The sequence below is a fragment of the Leucoraja erinacea genome, chromosome 18 (assembly GCF_028641065.1).
Source record: "Leucoraja erinacea ecotype New England chromosome 18, Leri_hhj_1, whole genome shotgun sequence".
Taxonomy (NCBI): Eukaryota; Metazoa; Chordata; class Chondrichthyes; order Rajiformes; family Rajidae; genus Leucoraja; species Leucoraja erinaceus.
In genome coordinates this window covers 30,580,101-30,594,662 of record NC_073394.1, presented here as the reverse complement: position 1 = coordinate 30,594,662, position 14,562 = coordinate 30,580,101, and the positions used below count along the sequence as shown (strand labels likewise).

The 14,562-nt window shown below is 42.6% G+C and overlaps 1 protein-coding gene across 1 annotated transcript in view; it reads left to right on the top strand.

The window, feature by feature from the left end:
* dgkza (diacylglycerol kinase, zeta a) overlaps nucleotides 1–14,562 on the top strand; it is a 263,694-nt gene that overhangs the window by 80,120 nt on the left and 169,012 nt on the right. The window contains exons 8-13 of the mRNA XM_055649718.1: nucleotides 1,063–1,134; nucleotides 3,421–3,537; nucleotides 3,628–3,699; nucleotides 5,576–5,671; nucleotides 8,791–8,873; nucleotides 10,591–10,651. Coding sequence (XP_055505693.1) covers nucleotides 1,063–1,134; nucleotides 3,421–3,537; nucleotides 3,628–3,699; nucleotides 5,576–5,671; nucleotides 8,791–8,873; nucleotides 10,591–10,651 — 501 coding nt within the window. The remainder of the gene's footprint in view (nucleotides 1–1,062; nucleotides 1,135–3,420; nucleotides 3,538–3,627; nucleotides 3,700–5,575; nucleotides 5,672–8,790; nucleotides 8,874–10,590; nucleotides 10,652–14,562) is intronic.

Sequence of the window (14,562 nt, the reverse complement as noted above, 5' to 3'; positions counted from 1 at the left end):
AGAGCAATTCTTGTGCCCCTCTCAGTAACGCGAGTTTCTGAAGATGTAGTGGATGTAGTGTACCTGGACTTTCAGAAAGCATTTGATAGCGTACTCCTGCACCTATTGTCTATTGTCTAAGACCTAAGTAAAAAACGATTGCTTGTTTATTGATAAGCTTACCCAGAAATTAAGGGAAATAAAAACACATTAGCTAAAATTGAAAGTTGTGTTTGATACCACGTGCACCAAGATAGACATATCTGATAGTCATAAACCTGATATACAAGATAGACATAAACCTGACTTCACTGACGAAGAGTGTCAATTTTGGGAACTGAGGGAGTTGCAGTGATGGTGAAATGAAATCAAAGAGACATACACTGGATAATTATTGTAAAAATAAGCACTTCAATTCTTGCTTATGCTTGGATGTGTGCTTGTGATAACATTTTTGTTCAGGCTAAAGGCACGAGACTTGATTAATACTGCACAAAGCAGTTGATTTGACATTTTGTTACAATTCATCAGAGCCTTTGCAGAATCTAATTCTAAATGTAAAAGAGCCTCTGGATTTATCGGTGCCTTAAAATAGCCTCCGCTCAATAGTTTTATAATCCATTGCCCACAAAAAAAAACACTTGGCACATCAGTATATTTGAGGAGAAACATATTTTGCGAACTTTAGAAGGAACTCGATTTCTTTCAGTTTAAAGCATTCTTTCCAGGTACCCCCAAATCATATGTTTAAAATAAGAAACTTTTATCTTCTTCTGTGACAGATTGGAAATAGTCTGAGGTCTGGCCAAATGATGCTGTAACACTGTTCAATGAGTTGTCTTCCAGTTAATGGGTGGGGTCGCCTTTGCCATGCTTTTGGGACGTCATCCTCAAAGAGATCTGAAGAACATCACCCATTCCTTCTGTCCGAAGATGCTGAGTCACTCCAGCATTTTGTGTCTATCCTCGGTGTAAACCAGCATCTGCAGTTCCTTTCTACATATCCTAAATGTGTGTCGGGTTGACATTGTCAGCTTTGCAAATCACTTGCTCATCGACAACCTTTTTTTTCTTTCCTTACAGGGTTTCCAGCAGAAGTTTTCCTTCCACAGTAAAGAAATTGTAGCTATCAGCTGTTCCTGGTGTAAGCAAGCAGTAAGTCTTAAAACTTTCGCCTGGGGCAAATTTTCTGCGGGCCCAAGACTGCCGGCCACACAGAGGCAGTACACAAAAGTCACCACGTTTTAGTCTTGTACCCCCTTTCAGCCTTGGGCTATGCTGGGCATCGACTTCCACCAGAAACCCGCTCCCAACAAGGGTAACTCATGCTGTCCTACACTTAGCTGGGTGCAATGACAGAGAGGTGATGACACCTTGTCTGTCTCGACCGTAGCAGCCATCAAGGCAGTCCCTGATCTTTAATGGATATGAATGCCTTCAATGGACACAATGAATCAAAAAATTGCTTACAATTATTTAAAAGAATGTTGGAAATTTATTTACTATTTTATTTCAATTGAACAATTAAGAGCAAAGAAAGCATTTTATTTGGTTTAATGAAGTTAATTGAAAGTCCTTTTTACCCTCTTCCTCGCAATGGATTTCTCCCATTCATTTTAATGCACTTCAATAATTCAATGGCACCTGTTTGCCAAGTGTATCCCAACTACAGTGAAAACTCATTTTTTGTAGATGGTTCAGTGACAATTTGACCGTACATTAGGCACAATCCTAAGAGTGTAAAATGGTAGACCACACAGAGGCAGTGCACAAGGTTTTAGGTACCATCTTGTACCATCCAGATCTTCAACCTGGTTTAAGCTAGCGCAGGTCCAGGAGGCAGATTTCTCAGCGTGTAAAGGAGATCAGTGGAGGTTGCAACTGCCTCATTGGACTTACAGAGGATTGCACACTGCTTGTGTCCTGGTGCACAGAAGACCTCAGACTAAGTTCCGGACTAGCCCCACTATGGACTTTCGTGCCGACAGATGTGGGCAATTGTCAATGGGAGTGCCCAGAAAATAATTGATTCTGTCCCGAGTCTGGTGCAGTTAAAATGCAATATCATACCTACTTTTGAAAGCGTAAAGCATTGTGATACTTAGCAGACCAGGTAGCAGCACCTGTAGAGGAAAAATACGCCTGTTGTTTCAAGTAAATTATCGTTATCAGGGTGAGTCGATTTGGAGATGAGTAGATTTTAATCGGATTTTGCCAGGATGGTGTCAGAAAATGAACAAAAAGCATCTGATAGATTGAAGGAAAGGAGTGATGAATGTAATGAAACTAGCATTGGTTTTATGCTCAGTTAATGTTTTGCTAAAGATGGACACAAAATGCTGGAATAATGCCCCTGTCCCACTTAGGAAACCTCTGGAGACTTTGCGCCCCACCCAAGGTTTCCGTGCGGTTCCCGGAGGTTTTTGTCAGTCTCCCTCCCTGCTTCCACTACCTGCAACTTCCGGCAACCACCTGCAACCTCCGGGAACCGCACGGTGGGGCGCAAAGTCTCCAGAGGTTTCCTAACTGGGACAGGGGCATAACTCAGTAGGACAGGTCACAGTTTAAGGATAAGGGGGAAATCTTTTAGGACCGAGATGAGGAAAACATTTTTCACACAGTGAGTGGTGAATCTCTGGAATTCTCTGCCACAGAAGGTAGTTGAGGCCAGTTCATTGGCTATATTTAAGAGGGAGTTAGATGTGGCCCTTGTGGCAAAAGGGATCAGGGGTTATGGAGAGAAGGCAGGTACAGGATACTGAGTTGGATGATCAGCCATGATCATATTGAATGGCAGTGCAGGCTCGAAGGGCCGAATGGCCTACTCCTGCACCTATTTTCTATGTTTCTATCTCTGGTGAGACGGAAAGGGTGACGTTTCGGTGGGATCCTTGTTCCGAGATACTGCCTGTCCCGCTGAATTACTCCAGCATTTTGTGTCTTATCTTCGGTGTAAACCAGCATCTGCAGTTTCTTCCTGCACATAATATTTCGCAAATCCATCTGTTCTGACCTGTTTGCTTAACCCATTTAGAAAGTTAAATTATAGTTTGGCCGACTCTTTTGGCTCCTCGCCAACTTCCTGTGCCATGTCGTTTCCTCATTCAATTTTCCGACAAAATAGAATTAAAGAAATCGTATATCAGCTCTTTGTTAAGAGATATTGTTCACTGCAAAGACAGCTCATTGTATAAGCAAATAATCATCTCTGTCAGCTGTAACAGCGAATAGATCTATGTTAACAAATTTAATAACATCTTGATAGAGGGGGTTGAGAAAGCCAAGGTCACCCGTCTGAAGGTTTCCCCTTCCATCTTTGAACATGGCATGTTATGGTGTCACGATGTTCCAACAGCAGTAGAGAAGATGAAAGGTTGGGGGAGAAATAAAATGAGTACTTTTCTGTTTAAATCAAGTTGCTTGCTTTGGGTTTTCCTGCAGTATCATAACAAGGTGACGTGCTTCATGCTGCAACAGATCGAGGAGCCCTGTACACTGGGCGCCCATGCTGCTGTGATCATTCCGCCAACTTGGATCATTCGGCCGAGACGGGTTCAGGTGAGGGAAACGTCTCACATTTTCCGACCTCACCTCTGCTTGCCGCAGTCGTTAACGATATCACCCCTTACCTTCTTCTCCAACCCCCAGAATTCACTGAAATCAAGTAAAAAGAAAAAGCGGACCTCATTTAAGCGGAAGTCGAGCAAGAAGGGAGCTGAGGTAAGCAGCAATGCGATTTTGTTCTTGTTATGAATTGCTGTTCAGCACATCGTTGTGATTTAGATTTGACCATGGAATGGGAATCATCAATAGGATACGGATGAAGAGGAAAAAGGGATTGAGTATATTTTTGTTTCATTGGTTTCTTGATGTGTGACCATCGGCAACAATCCTCAAGTTCCTTTGAGCATTGCTGATGGGTTGGAGCAGGTGTAGAATGGGTTTGAGGTGTTCCCAAGGTGTTGGGTGCCAGTGTTTCAACTGCTGCACTGTGGAGTAACAGATTAAAGGCTTTCTACAAGCAAAAGTTAAATGGCACATAGGGAATGGGTGGATAAAGAGAACACACCATTTCATCCTGATCTCTACTTCATGTTTATTCATAGGTGATCAGAGCAGAATTAGGCCATTCAGCCCATCAATTCTACTCCACCATTCAATCATGGCTGATCTATCTCTCCCTCGAACCCCATTCTCCCGCCTTCTCTCAACATCCCTTGACACCCATTACTAATCAAGAATTTATCTATCTCTACCATAAAAATATCCATTGGCGACCTCCACAGCCATCTGTGGCAATAGATTCCACAGATTCACCACCCTCTGACTCAAGAAATTCCTCCTCATCGCCTTTCTAAAGGAACGTCCTTTAATTCTGAGGTTATGACCTCTGGTCCTAGACTCTCCCGCTGGTGGAAACATCCTCTCCGCATCCACTCTATTCAGGCCTGTGTTTACCATCTCACCGCAATTTCCCTCCTTACAAAAATCCTTCAAACAATTCTAAATTCTCCTATCCAAGCTTCAGTTGGAGATGCTGCACTTAGAAATGGAACTTCAACCAAGGTGGCACATTCTTTCAAGGATTGCATGGCACTGCCTCCAAGAAGAGTAGCTAAGTTCTCCCTAATTTCTTCGTCAATTTTGCTCTCCAAAACAACTTGACTAAAATATTTGATCCATTCATTCCTGTTTTTGAGCTGTTGCGCTTCCCATAGTATAACTATGATTAATTTCATCTTAAAGGGAACTGCTTAGTTGTCAGCAAAAAGCTTGAGAATGTTTAAATCATATCATGGATTATTACACCTGTTTAATACTTGCTACTTTTTGGGGTTTTTTTTTTTTTCAAACAACTCTGCATTGTCATTCAATTTGTCTCAGAATGTTAAACTCTCCTCGATCTTGCCACCATTCATTCTTCTCCTCCTCCCATCTGTTCTAATTCAATTCCCAGCACCTTATGTGAAGAATGGGTCAATATTCTTTCACAGATCATGGATGAATGCAGCACAGGATAGCTCTTTCACAAAGTGTGTGCCAAACTAATCCATACGCCTCCATTTACTCCATTACCACCTTGGCAGAGTCTTCCTGGTACCCATCACTCCCCACATTTTGTTTTTAATTTTGCCCCTCACCCCTTAAAGCTATGCTTGTAGCCCTTGACATTTTCACCCTGGGGGAAAAAAGTTCTGATTGTCTACCCTATCCTTGCCTCCCATAACTTTATACTTTATACTTTATAACTTTATCAAGCCTTCCCTCAGACTCCGGCACTCTAGAGAAAAAAAAATCCAAGTCTATCCAACCTCTCCTTATAGGTAATACCCATTAATCCAGGCAGCATTTAGTAAACATTCTTCTGTATTCTGGGAATTGAATTTGTTGTTTTTGTGAGTCCCTGTTAACAGGCTTGGCTACTGAGATCTGCAGCAAGATACAACGTGTATGCACTTGTTCAAATTTTTCAACAATGCAGATTGTCAGCAAAACATATTTTTGAACTCTTGTCTATACCTGGAACGGACAGTGCAGAGCAATAACTGGGTAAATATCACGGGTTGTGACTGATTCTTTTCCTTTTTGGAACCAGGAAGGAAGATGGAAGCCCTTTATCATAAAGCCCATCCCATCGTCGCTGATGAAGCCGTTGTTAGTGTTTGTCAATCCCAAGAGTGGGGGTAATCAGGTGGGTGCTTCCTCTCTCTGACTGAGTGGTTCGAACAATATTGCTCTCAAAAGAAAAGGGGAGTAACCAGTGCATAACCTCAGACAACAATGTGCTGAGTAACTCTGTAGGAGTATTGAAGTCTGCACTTGGGGCCGTTACCTGATTGCTTCTACCTTTCCCTCTTTATATTTGTCTTTCCTTTCAGATATCATATGTAAATATGAAGGTCGACACAAAATGCTGGAGTAACTCAGCGGGACAGGGAGCATCTCTGGAGAGAAGGAAAGGGGGGCGTTTCAGGTTGAGACATTTCAGACCCGAAATGTCACCCATCCTTCTCTCCAGAGATGCTGCCTGACCCGCTGAGTTACTCCAGCTGTTTGTGTCTAACTCCGATTTAAACCAGCATCTGCAGTTCTTTCCTACGTATGTAAATATGAATTGGGTTGAGAAGATACTGCATCGAAACCGGTAGATGACAGGAAAGGGGAGCTTGTGCACCAAGTACTAGTTGTGCTGCCACAATTGAACGCTATGCTTGTAAAGTCGGGAAGTGCAGGAAAGAAAGCCTGGGTTCCACTTATCACACAGAAATTGCACACGAACTATGCCTCTGGCAGCTGAATAACTGGAGGCAATCAGCTCCAAGTTCTCAGGGCAGACTGGTCACTGGACAAGAAGTGGAGATTTGCAGGGAGTTTTAGTTGAACCAGAATTCCAAATGAGCCAGCACCTTGAGGTTAAAGAAATTGAGATTATGCCTGGTGTACAAATGCACGTCAAAGAGAAAGTGATTTTTTTGCGTTGATTTGGGTGTAGCTCTCCAGCAACTATCATGGGTTAATTCCCAATTTCCTGGAGCTTTGCCTTAACTGCAAAACTCAGATGGAAAATAGAATGGATGTCATCAATGGCATGTGTGTATTGTACTGATACATTAGAGAAGGGTTCTGCCATTCTTCATATGACCACTTTTTGATTTCAATAGATGGTCCTTTTCTTTATCTCGTCTGACTGCTGCATGGTCCCCTATATCACTGCATTCCAGTAACTGTATAGTATTAGACATTTGCCTGACACAAAACAGATTTTAGAAACATAGAAAATAGGTGCAGGAGTAGGCAATTCGGCCCTTCGAGCCAGCATCACTATTCAATATGATCATGGCTGATCATCCAAAACCTGTATCTCGTTCCTGCTTTTTTCCCCCATATCCCTTAATTCTGTTAGCCCTAAGAGCTAAATCTATCTCCTTCTTGAAAAAATCCAGTGAATTGGCCTCCACTGCTTACTGTGGCAGAAAATTCCACAGATTCACAACTCTCTGGGTGAAAAAGTTTTTCCTCATTTCAATCCTAAATGGCCTACCCTTTTTTCTTAAACTGTGACCCCTGGTTCTGTACTCCACCAATATCTGGGACATTTTCCCTGCAACTTGTCTGTCCAATCCTTTAAGAATTTTATATGTTTTTATAAGATATCCTCTCATCCTTCTAAATTCCATTGAATACAAGCCAAGTTGACCTTTTCTTTCATCATATGTCAGTCCCGCCATCCCAGGAATTAACCTGGTGAAGCTTTGCTGTACTCTCTCAACAGCAAGAATGTCCTTTCTCAAATTAGGAGACCAAAACTGCACACAATGCTCCAGGCGCGGTCTCACCAAGGCCCTGTACAACTGCAGTAGGACCTCCTTGCTCCTAAACTCAAATCCTCTTGCAATGAAGGCCAACATGCCATTAGCTTTCTTCACTGCCTGCTGTACCTACATACTTACTTTCAGTGACTGATGTACAAGGACACCCAGGTCTCGTTGAATCTCCCCTTTTTCTAACCTGACAACATCCAGATAATAATATGCCTTCCTGTTATTGCCACCAAAGTGGATAACCTCACATTTATCCACATTATACTGCATCTGCCATGCATCTGCCCACTCACCCAACCTATCCAAGCCACTGCCACTCAGCTTTGTGTCATCCACAAGCTTGGAGATATTACATTTAATTCCCTTGTCTAAATCATTAATATATATTGTAAATAACTGGGGTCCCAGCACTGAGTCTTATGACACCCTACCAGTCACTGCCTGCGATTCTGAAAAGGACCCGGTAATTACTACTCTTTGCTTCCTGTCTGCCAACCAGTTCTCTATATGTCAATACCCTATCCCCAATACCATGTGCTATAATTTTGCACACTAATCTCTTGTGTGAAACCTTGTCAAAGGCTTTTTGAAAATCCAGTTACACCACATCCACTGCCTCTCCTTTATCCATTCTACTTGTTACATCCTCAAACAAATTCCAGAAGATTAATCAAGCATGATTTCCCCTTCATAAATCTATGCTGACTTTGACCGATCCTGTCACAGCTTTCCAATTGCACTGCTATTACATCTTTAATAATTGACTCAAGCACCTTCCCCACTACCGATGTAATGTGACTGTCCCACTTACGTGACTTTATCGGCGACTGCCGGCACCCGTTACAGGTCATTGCAGGTCGGCGAAAATTTTCAACATGCTGAAAATCCAGCAGCGACCAGAAAAATGCTACGATTCTTTGGACGACTGACGAGACTACTCACGACCATAGAGGCGACACCCTGGCAACATGTTGCGGGGTGAACCCTGTATGGTCGTGAGTAGTCGTCGAATGAGTCATACCTTGTTCTGGTCGCCGCTGGATTTTCAACATGTTGAAATTTTTCAGCGACCTTCAAGGACCTATGATCGGTGCCAGCAGTCGCCGAAAAAGTTGCGTAAGTGGGACAGGCCCATAAAGCTAACTGGTCTATAATTCCCCTTTTTCTCTCTCCCTTTAAAAAAAAAAAGTGGGGTTACATTAGCTACCCTCCAGTCCACAGGAACTGATCCACAGTCTATAGAACATTGGAACATGATCACCAATGCATCCACGATTTCTAGGGCCACCTCTTTGAGTACTCTGGGATGCAGACCATCAGGCCCTGTTGATTTATCTGCCTTCAGCCCCAACAGTTTAACAGATTTAAGTTTGTAAAGCAAATTTGTATGTACATTACCTCCAATTTATTAGGAGACTGTGATTTTATTGAGCGAAGCTGTACCATCATGCAGGCAATATTGATTAATATTTAATCCATTGCTTTGCAGGGGGCGAAGATTATCCAGTCATTCATGTGGTATCTGAATCCAAGACAGGTGTTTGACATGTGTCATGGAAATCCTAAGGATGCGTAAGTACAGGGCAAACACCCAGGTTTCAAGGTGTCAGATGGGAACAAATAGGAGTATGTGTGGGGGGGAGGATGGAGAAGGCAACATTATTTTACTTATCAACTAAGTATGGGGATGAGTTATGAAACCAACAGCAGCTTGGCTGTGGACAGGAAGGCCATTTTAAATGGGAAAAAAGTTCTGTTGGGTTCTTTGGCAAAACTTTTTCCAACGGCTTTCGAAGGGATTCCCTCCCTCAGTGTTGGGTTAAAGTAGTTTGTATCAGACCACATCAATGCCCAAGGAGATTGGTATTCAGATCCATAGAAAGAGTGAGCATGGTGCGATCACCCTCCCTCCAATGTCATTTATTTGCTGTATGTTGGAGGTTGCTATGCTTTCTATTCTGAATCTTCATGCCTGCTCATGTATGGTCAGCTTCAGATGGGGAAGGGGGCGGGGGGAACTCTGGGAAGCAGACCCTCTCCCCCAGCGGCGCTGTCCTTTTACAACCGCTTCCCAGGGTCGAAGGCGTGGCTGGTTCCGTGGTTCAGTCGCTACGAGAGTAGCATTGCTCGGCCTAACTTTCGGCTTCCAAGATGCAGGTAAATTTTCTGGCCCATATCTTAGAGGAAAAAATAGTGTCTTGGATGCCCGGGATGCCGTGTATAGAGAGGTAAAGAAAGCATATTGTATGCTTGTTATCATGTAGGGATATTAAGTATAAGAGTCCGGAAGAAATGTTGCAGCTTTATATTTTTTAGTTAGGCCCCAACTGGAGTACTGTGTGCAGTTCTGGTCACCTCATTAGAAGAAGAATGCGCAGGCTTTGGAGAGATTGCAGAAGGGATTTGCTGGAATGTTGCTTGGATTAAAGGTTATTAACTAAGGTGAGGTTTGACGGACTTGGATTGTAATCTCCAGAGTATCAGGGGCTGAGGGTAGACCTGATAGAAGTATGTAAAATTATGAGAGACACAGATAGGGAGAACAGTCAGAACCTTTTTTCCAGGATGAATGAAAATGTCAAAGCATAGTTTCAAGGTGAGAGGGGCAAAGTTTAAAGATGATTTTTTTTTTACACAGAAAATGGTGTGTGTCTGGAACATGCTGCCAGGGTTGCAGTTGAGGCAGATATGATAGTGGCATTTAAGAGGATTTTAAATGGGCACATGGAGATGGAGGGATAGGGAGCATGTGTAGGCAGAGGAGATTAATTTAACTTAATGTCAAGTCAAGTCAAGTCAAGTTTATTCATCACATACACATACGAGATGTGCAGTGAAATGGAAAGTGGCAATGCTCGCGGACTTTGTGCAAAAAGGCAAACAAACAAACAACCAAAGAAACTACAAACAGAATGTCTGTATGTCATGTTTTGCATGGACACTGTGGGCTAAAGGGCCAGTTCACGTCCTGTTCTGTTTGATGCTCTATGTCTAAAGTAGAAGCATAAGAGTTGGAGCCGAATGTTCTATGTCTAGAGTGAAAGTAGTAGTTGGAGCAGAATTGAGAAATGTTCTCACGGAGTTTATCTTGAGGTCCTCCAGATGGCGCTCCAGCTACAGTTTTTAGAGGTCTGCCAACAATCTTCAAAGAGATTTTTCACTGTGTTTACAGCATCTAAACCCCCTAAGTGGCGAATCTGTAACCACTATTGTGATGTCTAATAGGTTATCGCTTTCTTCAAAGTTTATGTTAGATTTTGTTTTTAATGTCTTGCTTTGTTCTCTGCAGGTTAGAACTATACCGAAAGGTGCAGAATTTACGAATTTTGGCCTGTGGCGGTGATGGCACTGTAAGTGTAAATGTTGAATATACTCTTGTACTTTCTTTAGTGCGTGAATTAGTCTCTTGTGATTCAATTCACAAGGTATCATTTTGTTTCTAGGATAATTAAGTGAATGTTTTGGCTGTGTCAATGTCTTTTTTTTGTATGTGTTTACTCTATTTAATCTTCGGAAAGACAGAAGTCATTTATAATTTCTACTGATGACTCAAGTTCCCATTCACGGACTCCATCGCCTTCCCTTTCTTATGCCAACTCAAGCTTCCTTGTAGGTAGGCACAAAATGCTGAAGTAACTCAGTGGGTCAGGCAGCATCTCTGGAGAAAAGGAATGGGTGACGTTTCGGGTCGAGGCCCTTCTTCGGACTCATCACCTGTTCCTTTTCTCCAGAGATGCTGCCTGATCCGTTGAGATACTCCAGCATTTTGTGCCTATCTTCGGTGTAAACCAGCATCTGCAGTTCCTTCCTACACATTTTGTCAAGCTTCCCGTATCCTTGTGTTCCCATCAGTCTTGAGCTAATCTTACAGTCACATATCCTTTGCATTATAATTGCCACCCGATCTCACCTCCACAATACTGGCAAACTCTTTATCCTCCTTATTCCCTTTAACAGTCCTCTACTTTCCCATGTCCACCAATGCCTAGATGCCGGGACCTAAGAATTTATTCCTCAGTGCACAGGAGGCTGAGGGGTGATTATATGGAGACGTATACAATCAAGAGAGGAATAGTAGGCTGATTGAGTCTTTTTCTCATGGATAAGGTTTAAAAGGTCTTTTATTGTCACATGTACCAATTAAGGTACAGTGATATTCGTATTACTATACAGCCATATTAAAAAAAGCAACAAGACACATAACTACCTAAAAGTTAACATAAACATCCACCATAGCGGATTCCCCACATTCCTCACTGATGAAAGGCAATAAAGTCTAATCTTCCCTCCCGTGGTCGGGGCAGTCGAACCATCCGTTGGGGCGATCAAAGAAGCTCCTGCAGCCGGCAGTCGAAGCCCCCGCATCGGGGGCGATTGATGCTCCCGCATCAGGGCAGTCGAAGCTCCTGCGGCTTGGAGCTCCCGAGGTCAGTCTCTAACCAGAGACGGCGAGCTCCACGATGTTAAAGTCCGCAGGCTCCCGCGGTTGGAACTCCCGAAGTCGGTCTCCAGCAGAGGCCGCCAACTCCACGATGTTGGCCGCAGTGCGGACGGAGATACGATAGGGAAAATAATCGCATCTCCGTCGAGGTAAGAGATTTTAAAAAGTTTCCACCCCCCCCCCCCACATAAAACAAACAAAAGAACACTAAAACATACATTTAACGTATACCATAAAACAACAGAGAAGGAAGGGAGAGACAGACTGTTTGCGAGGCAGCCATTGCTGTCCACACAATTAGGGTAAGGGAATCAAGAACTATCTTTAAGGTGAGAAGGAAAATAATTAATAGGGTGGTGGGAATGTGAAATAAGCTGCCAGAGGAATTAGTTGAAGCTAGTACAATAAAAACATTTAAAAGTCTTTTGGACAGGTACACGGGTAGGAAAGATTTAGAGGGATATTAACCAGACAGATTAAGATGAAGCATGTTGATCATCATGTATGATGTTGGACTGAAGGGCCCTGAAGGGTTTGTGCTGTTTGACTCTATGACTAATGCTTGCAAAAGTTTCCTGACTCCACCACCTCTTGTGTTTGTCCAACATCCCATAAATCAATCCCTACACTGAGCTCCGAGTACTAACTAAGGCATCTGATTATTGGTGTAATTATCTGCGTTATGCCGTCTTGGGGGACGGTGCTGATGTTATTTGCAATTGCTGTGAGATGGGATGGGGGAGAGGGGGGACGGACGGGCTCTCCTATTTGCCTTCTGAAGGCTGGACATCAGTTTGCTTTGTCGGCTGCTTGATATTAGACAATAGACAGTAGGTGCAGGAGTAGGCCATTCGGCCCTTCGAGCCATTCAATGTGATGATATTCTGACATAAATGATTCAATTTTCATCGTTTTGAAAACAAGCATCACTTTGAGGATTTCCATTTGCTTGATATCATGATTACAATCGTCATCCTTCCTTCTCCACAATCCGCTGTTGTTGCCTTAATTTTCATCCTTGAAATACAGTGCATCCATGGAGAAGCCCTGGAGGTTTTCAGGTCTGCTTTTTTTTTTGAAATGGAGCTCCATTGGTTTCCAAAGTAAATGTCTTATCCCATCATTTGCAAGTTCTGTGCTGTTCTGCTGTGATCAGGTGTTTGATTTTTAGTTGTTGTAACACTCTGCATTTTCAATTGTCTTTCTACCCATTGGTAATCTGCCTCGACCTTTCAGAAAACATGTTGATAGGACAAAGGGTTTGAATGTGGAGGCGGAAACGATGGGGGGTTGTTGATGGGAAGTCTGGTGTTTATAGCATACCATGGGAATAGCAATTTTGCAATTGTATAATTTAGTGGAGCTGGAGTAAGCAGCAATATTTTTTAGATCAGAGCGGTGCTATCACACAGTACAAGGTTGGTAGTGGTGATTTATTTTTGTATTGTTTTCATAACTATAGTTTCACATCATTTGTAAAGCAAGGAGGGCTCTATGAACAAGGACATTTAATAAAGTAAAATAAATTGAGAGAGCAGAGGCACAGAAAAGTGAGGGGAGTATTGAAATGCAAAGGGTAACAGGCTGGGGCAGAACAAAAAAAAGTCTACAATGCCGAGCAAATCGAGAGTTAGTAAAAAAAAATTAAAAATCAAAGTCTTTATTTGAATCCATGCAATAGTCACATTCGGGCCACCCCCTCTTACCCCCTCTTCCATCAGGCAAGAGGTATAGAAGTCCCCAGATTCAGGGACAGTTTCTTCCTAACTGTTATCAGGCAACTGAACCATTCTGCCAACAACTAGAGAGCGGTCCTGATCTAGCAGCTACCTCATTGGAGACGTTCGGAATATCTTTGATCAGACTTTACTGGACCTTATCTTGCACTAAACGTTAGTCACGTTATTCCCTTTATCACGTATATCTGTACACTGTTGATGACTCGATTGTAAACATGTATTGTCTTTCCGCTCTCTGGTTAGCATGCAACAAAAGCTTTTCACTGTACCTCAGTACATGTGACAATAAACTATCTAAACGATTGGTAATATGATAGATGAGTTGACAGCACTGATGGCCAGTTGATTGTGATCTGTGATGTGGTTGGAGAGAGACCAGGAATATATTCCAGACTATCTGATGTTACAACAGAGTAGGCCAAAGGGAAAGTAGGTGGGGTAGCACCATTAATCAAGGAAATTATCGGAGAGCTGTTTTGTGATGTGGGGGCAATGGATAATAATGTACTTATAACACAGAACAGTACAGTTTAGGAACAGGCTCTTCTTGACGCCAGTTAAACTAATCTCCTCTACCTGCACTTGATCCACCCCTCCAATCCCTGCATGTCCACATGCCTATCTGAAAGCCTGTTAAATGCAGAATCGGATGGGATTGAAATCATGAATAGCGGCAAATAAGACATGGCTGTGAATAGTCAATGGGCTCCAAAATGTGATGTCTTGTTAGGGCAGAGAATAAATGGGGAAACATTTGGGGCATGTTTGAGGGGAATTATAATGGTCACTGGATATTTTAATCGACATACTGTGTTTGGATGTTGGATATTGTTGGATAACAAGGATATTGTGCTAATACAATTTTTAGAGTGCAGCAGGGATTGGTGCTTAGAACATTCTTTTATGGAAACTACCCAGATACAGGCTGTTTTAGATGTGGTCATGAATAACGGGGAAGGATTAATAAGAGATCTTGTGGTTAAAAATCCCCTTAAAGATATTGACCATAATATCATAGAACGGGAGTAGTTTCTGGGTGAACACCAAAGGACTAGAACCAATGGTGGTATGACCATAATGG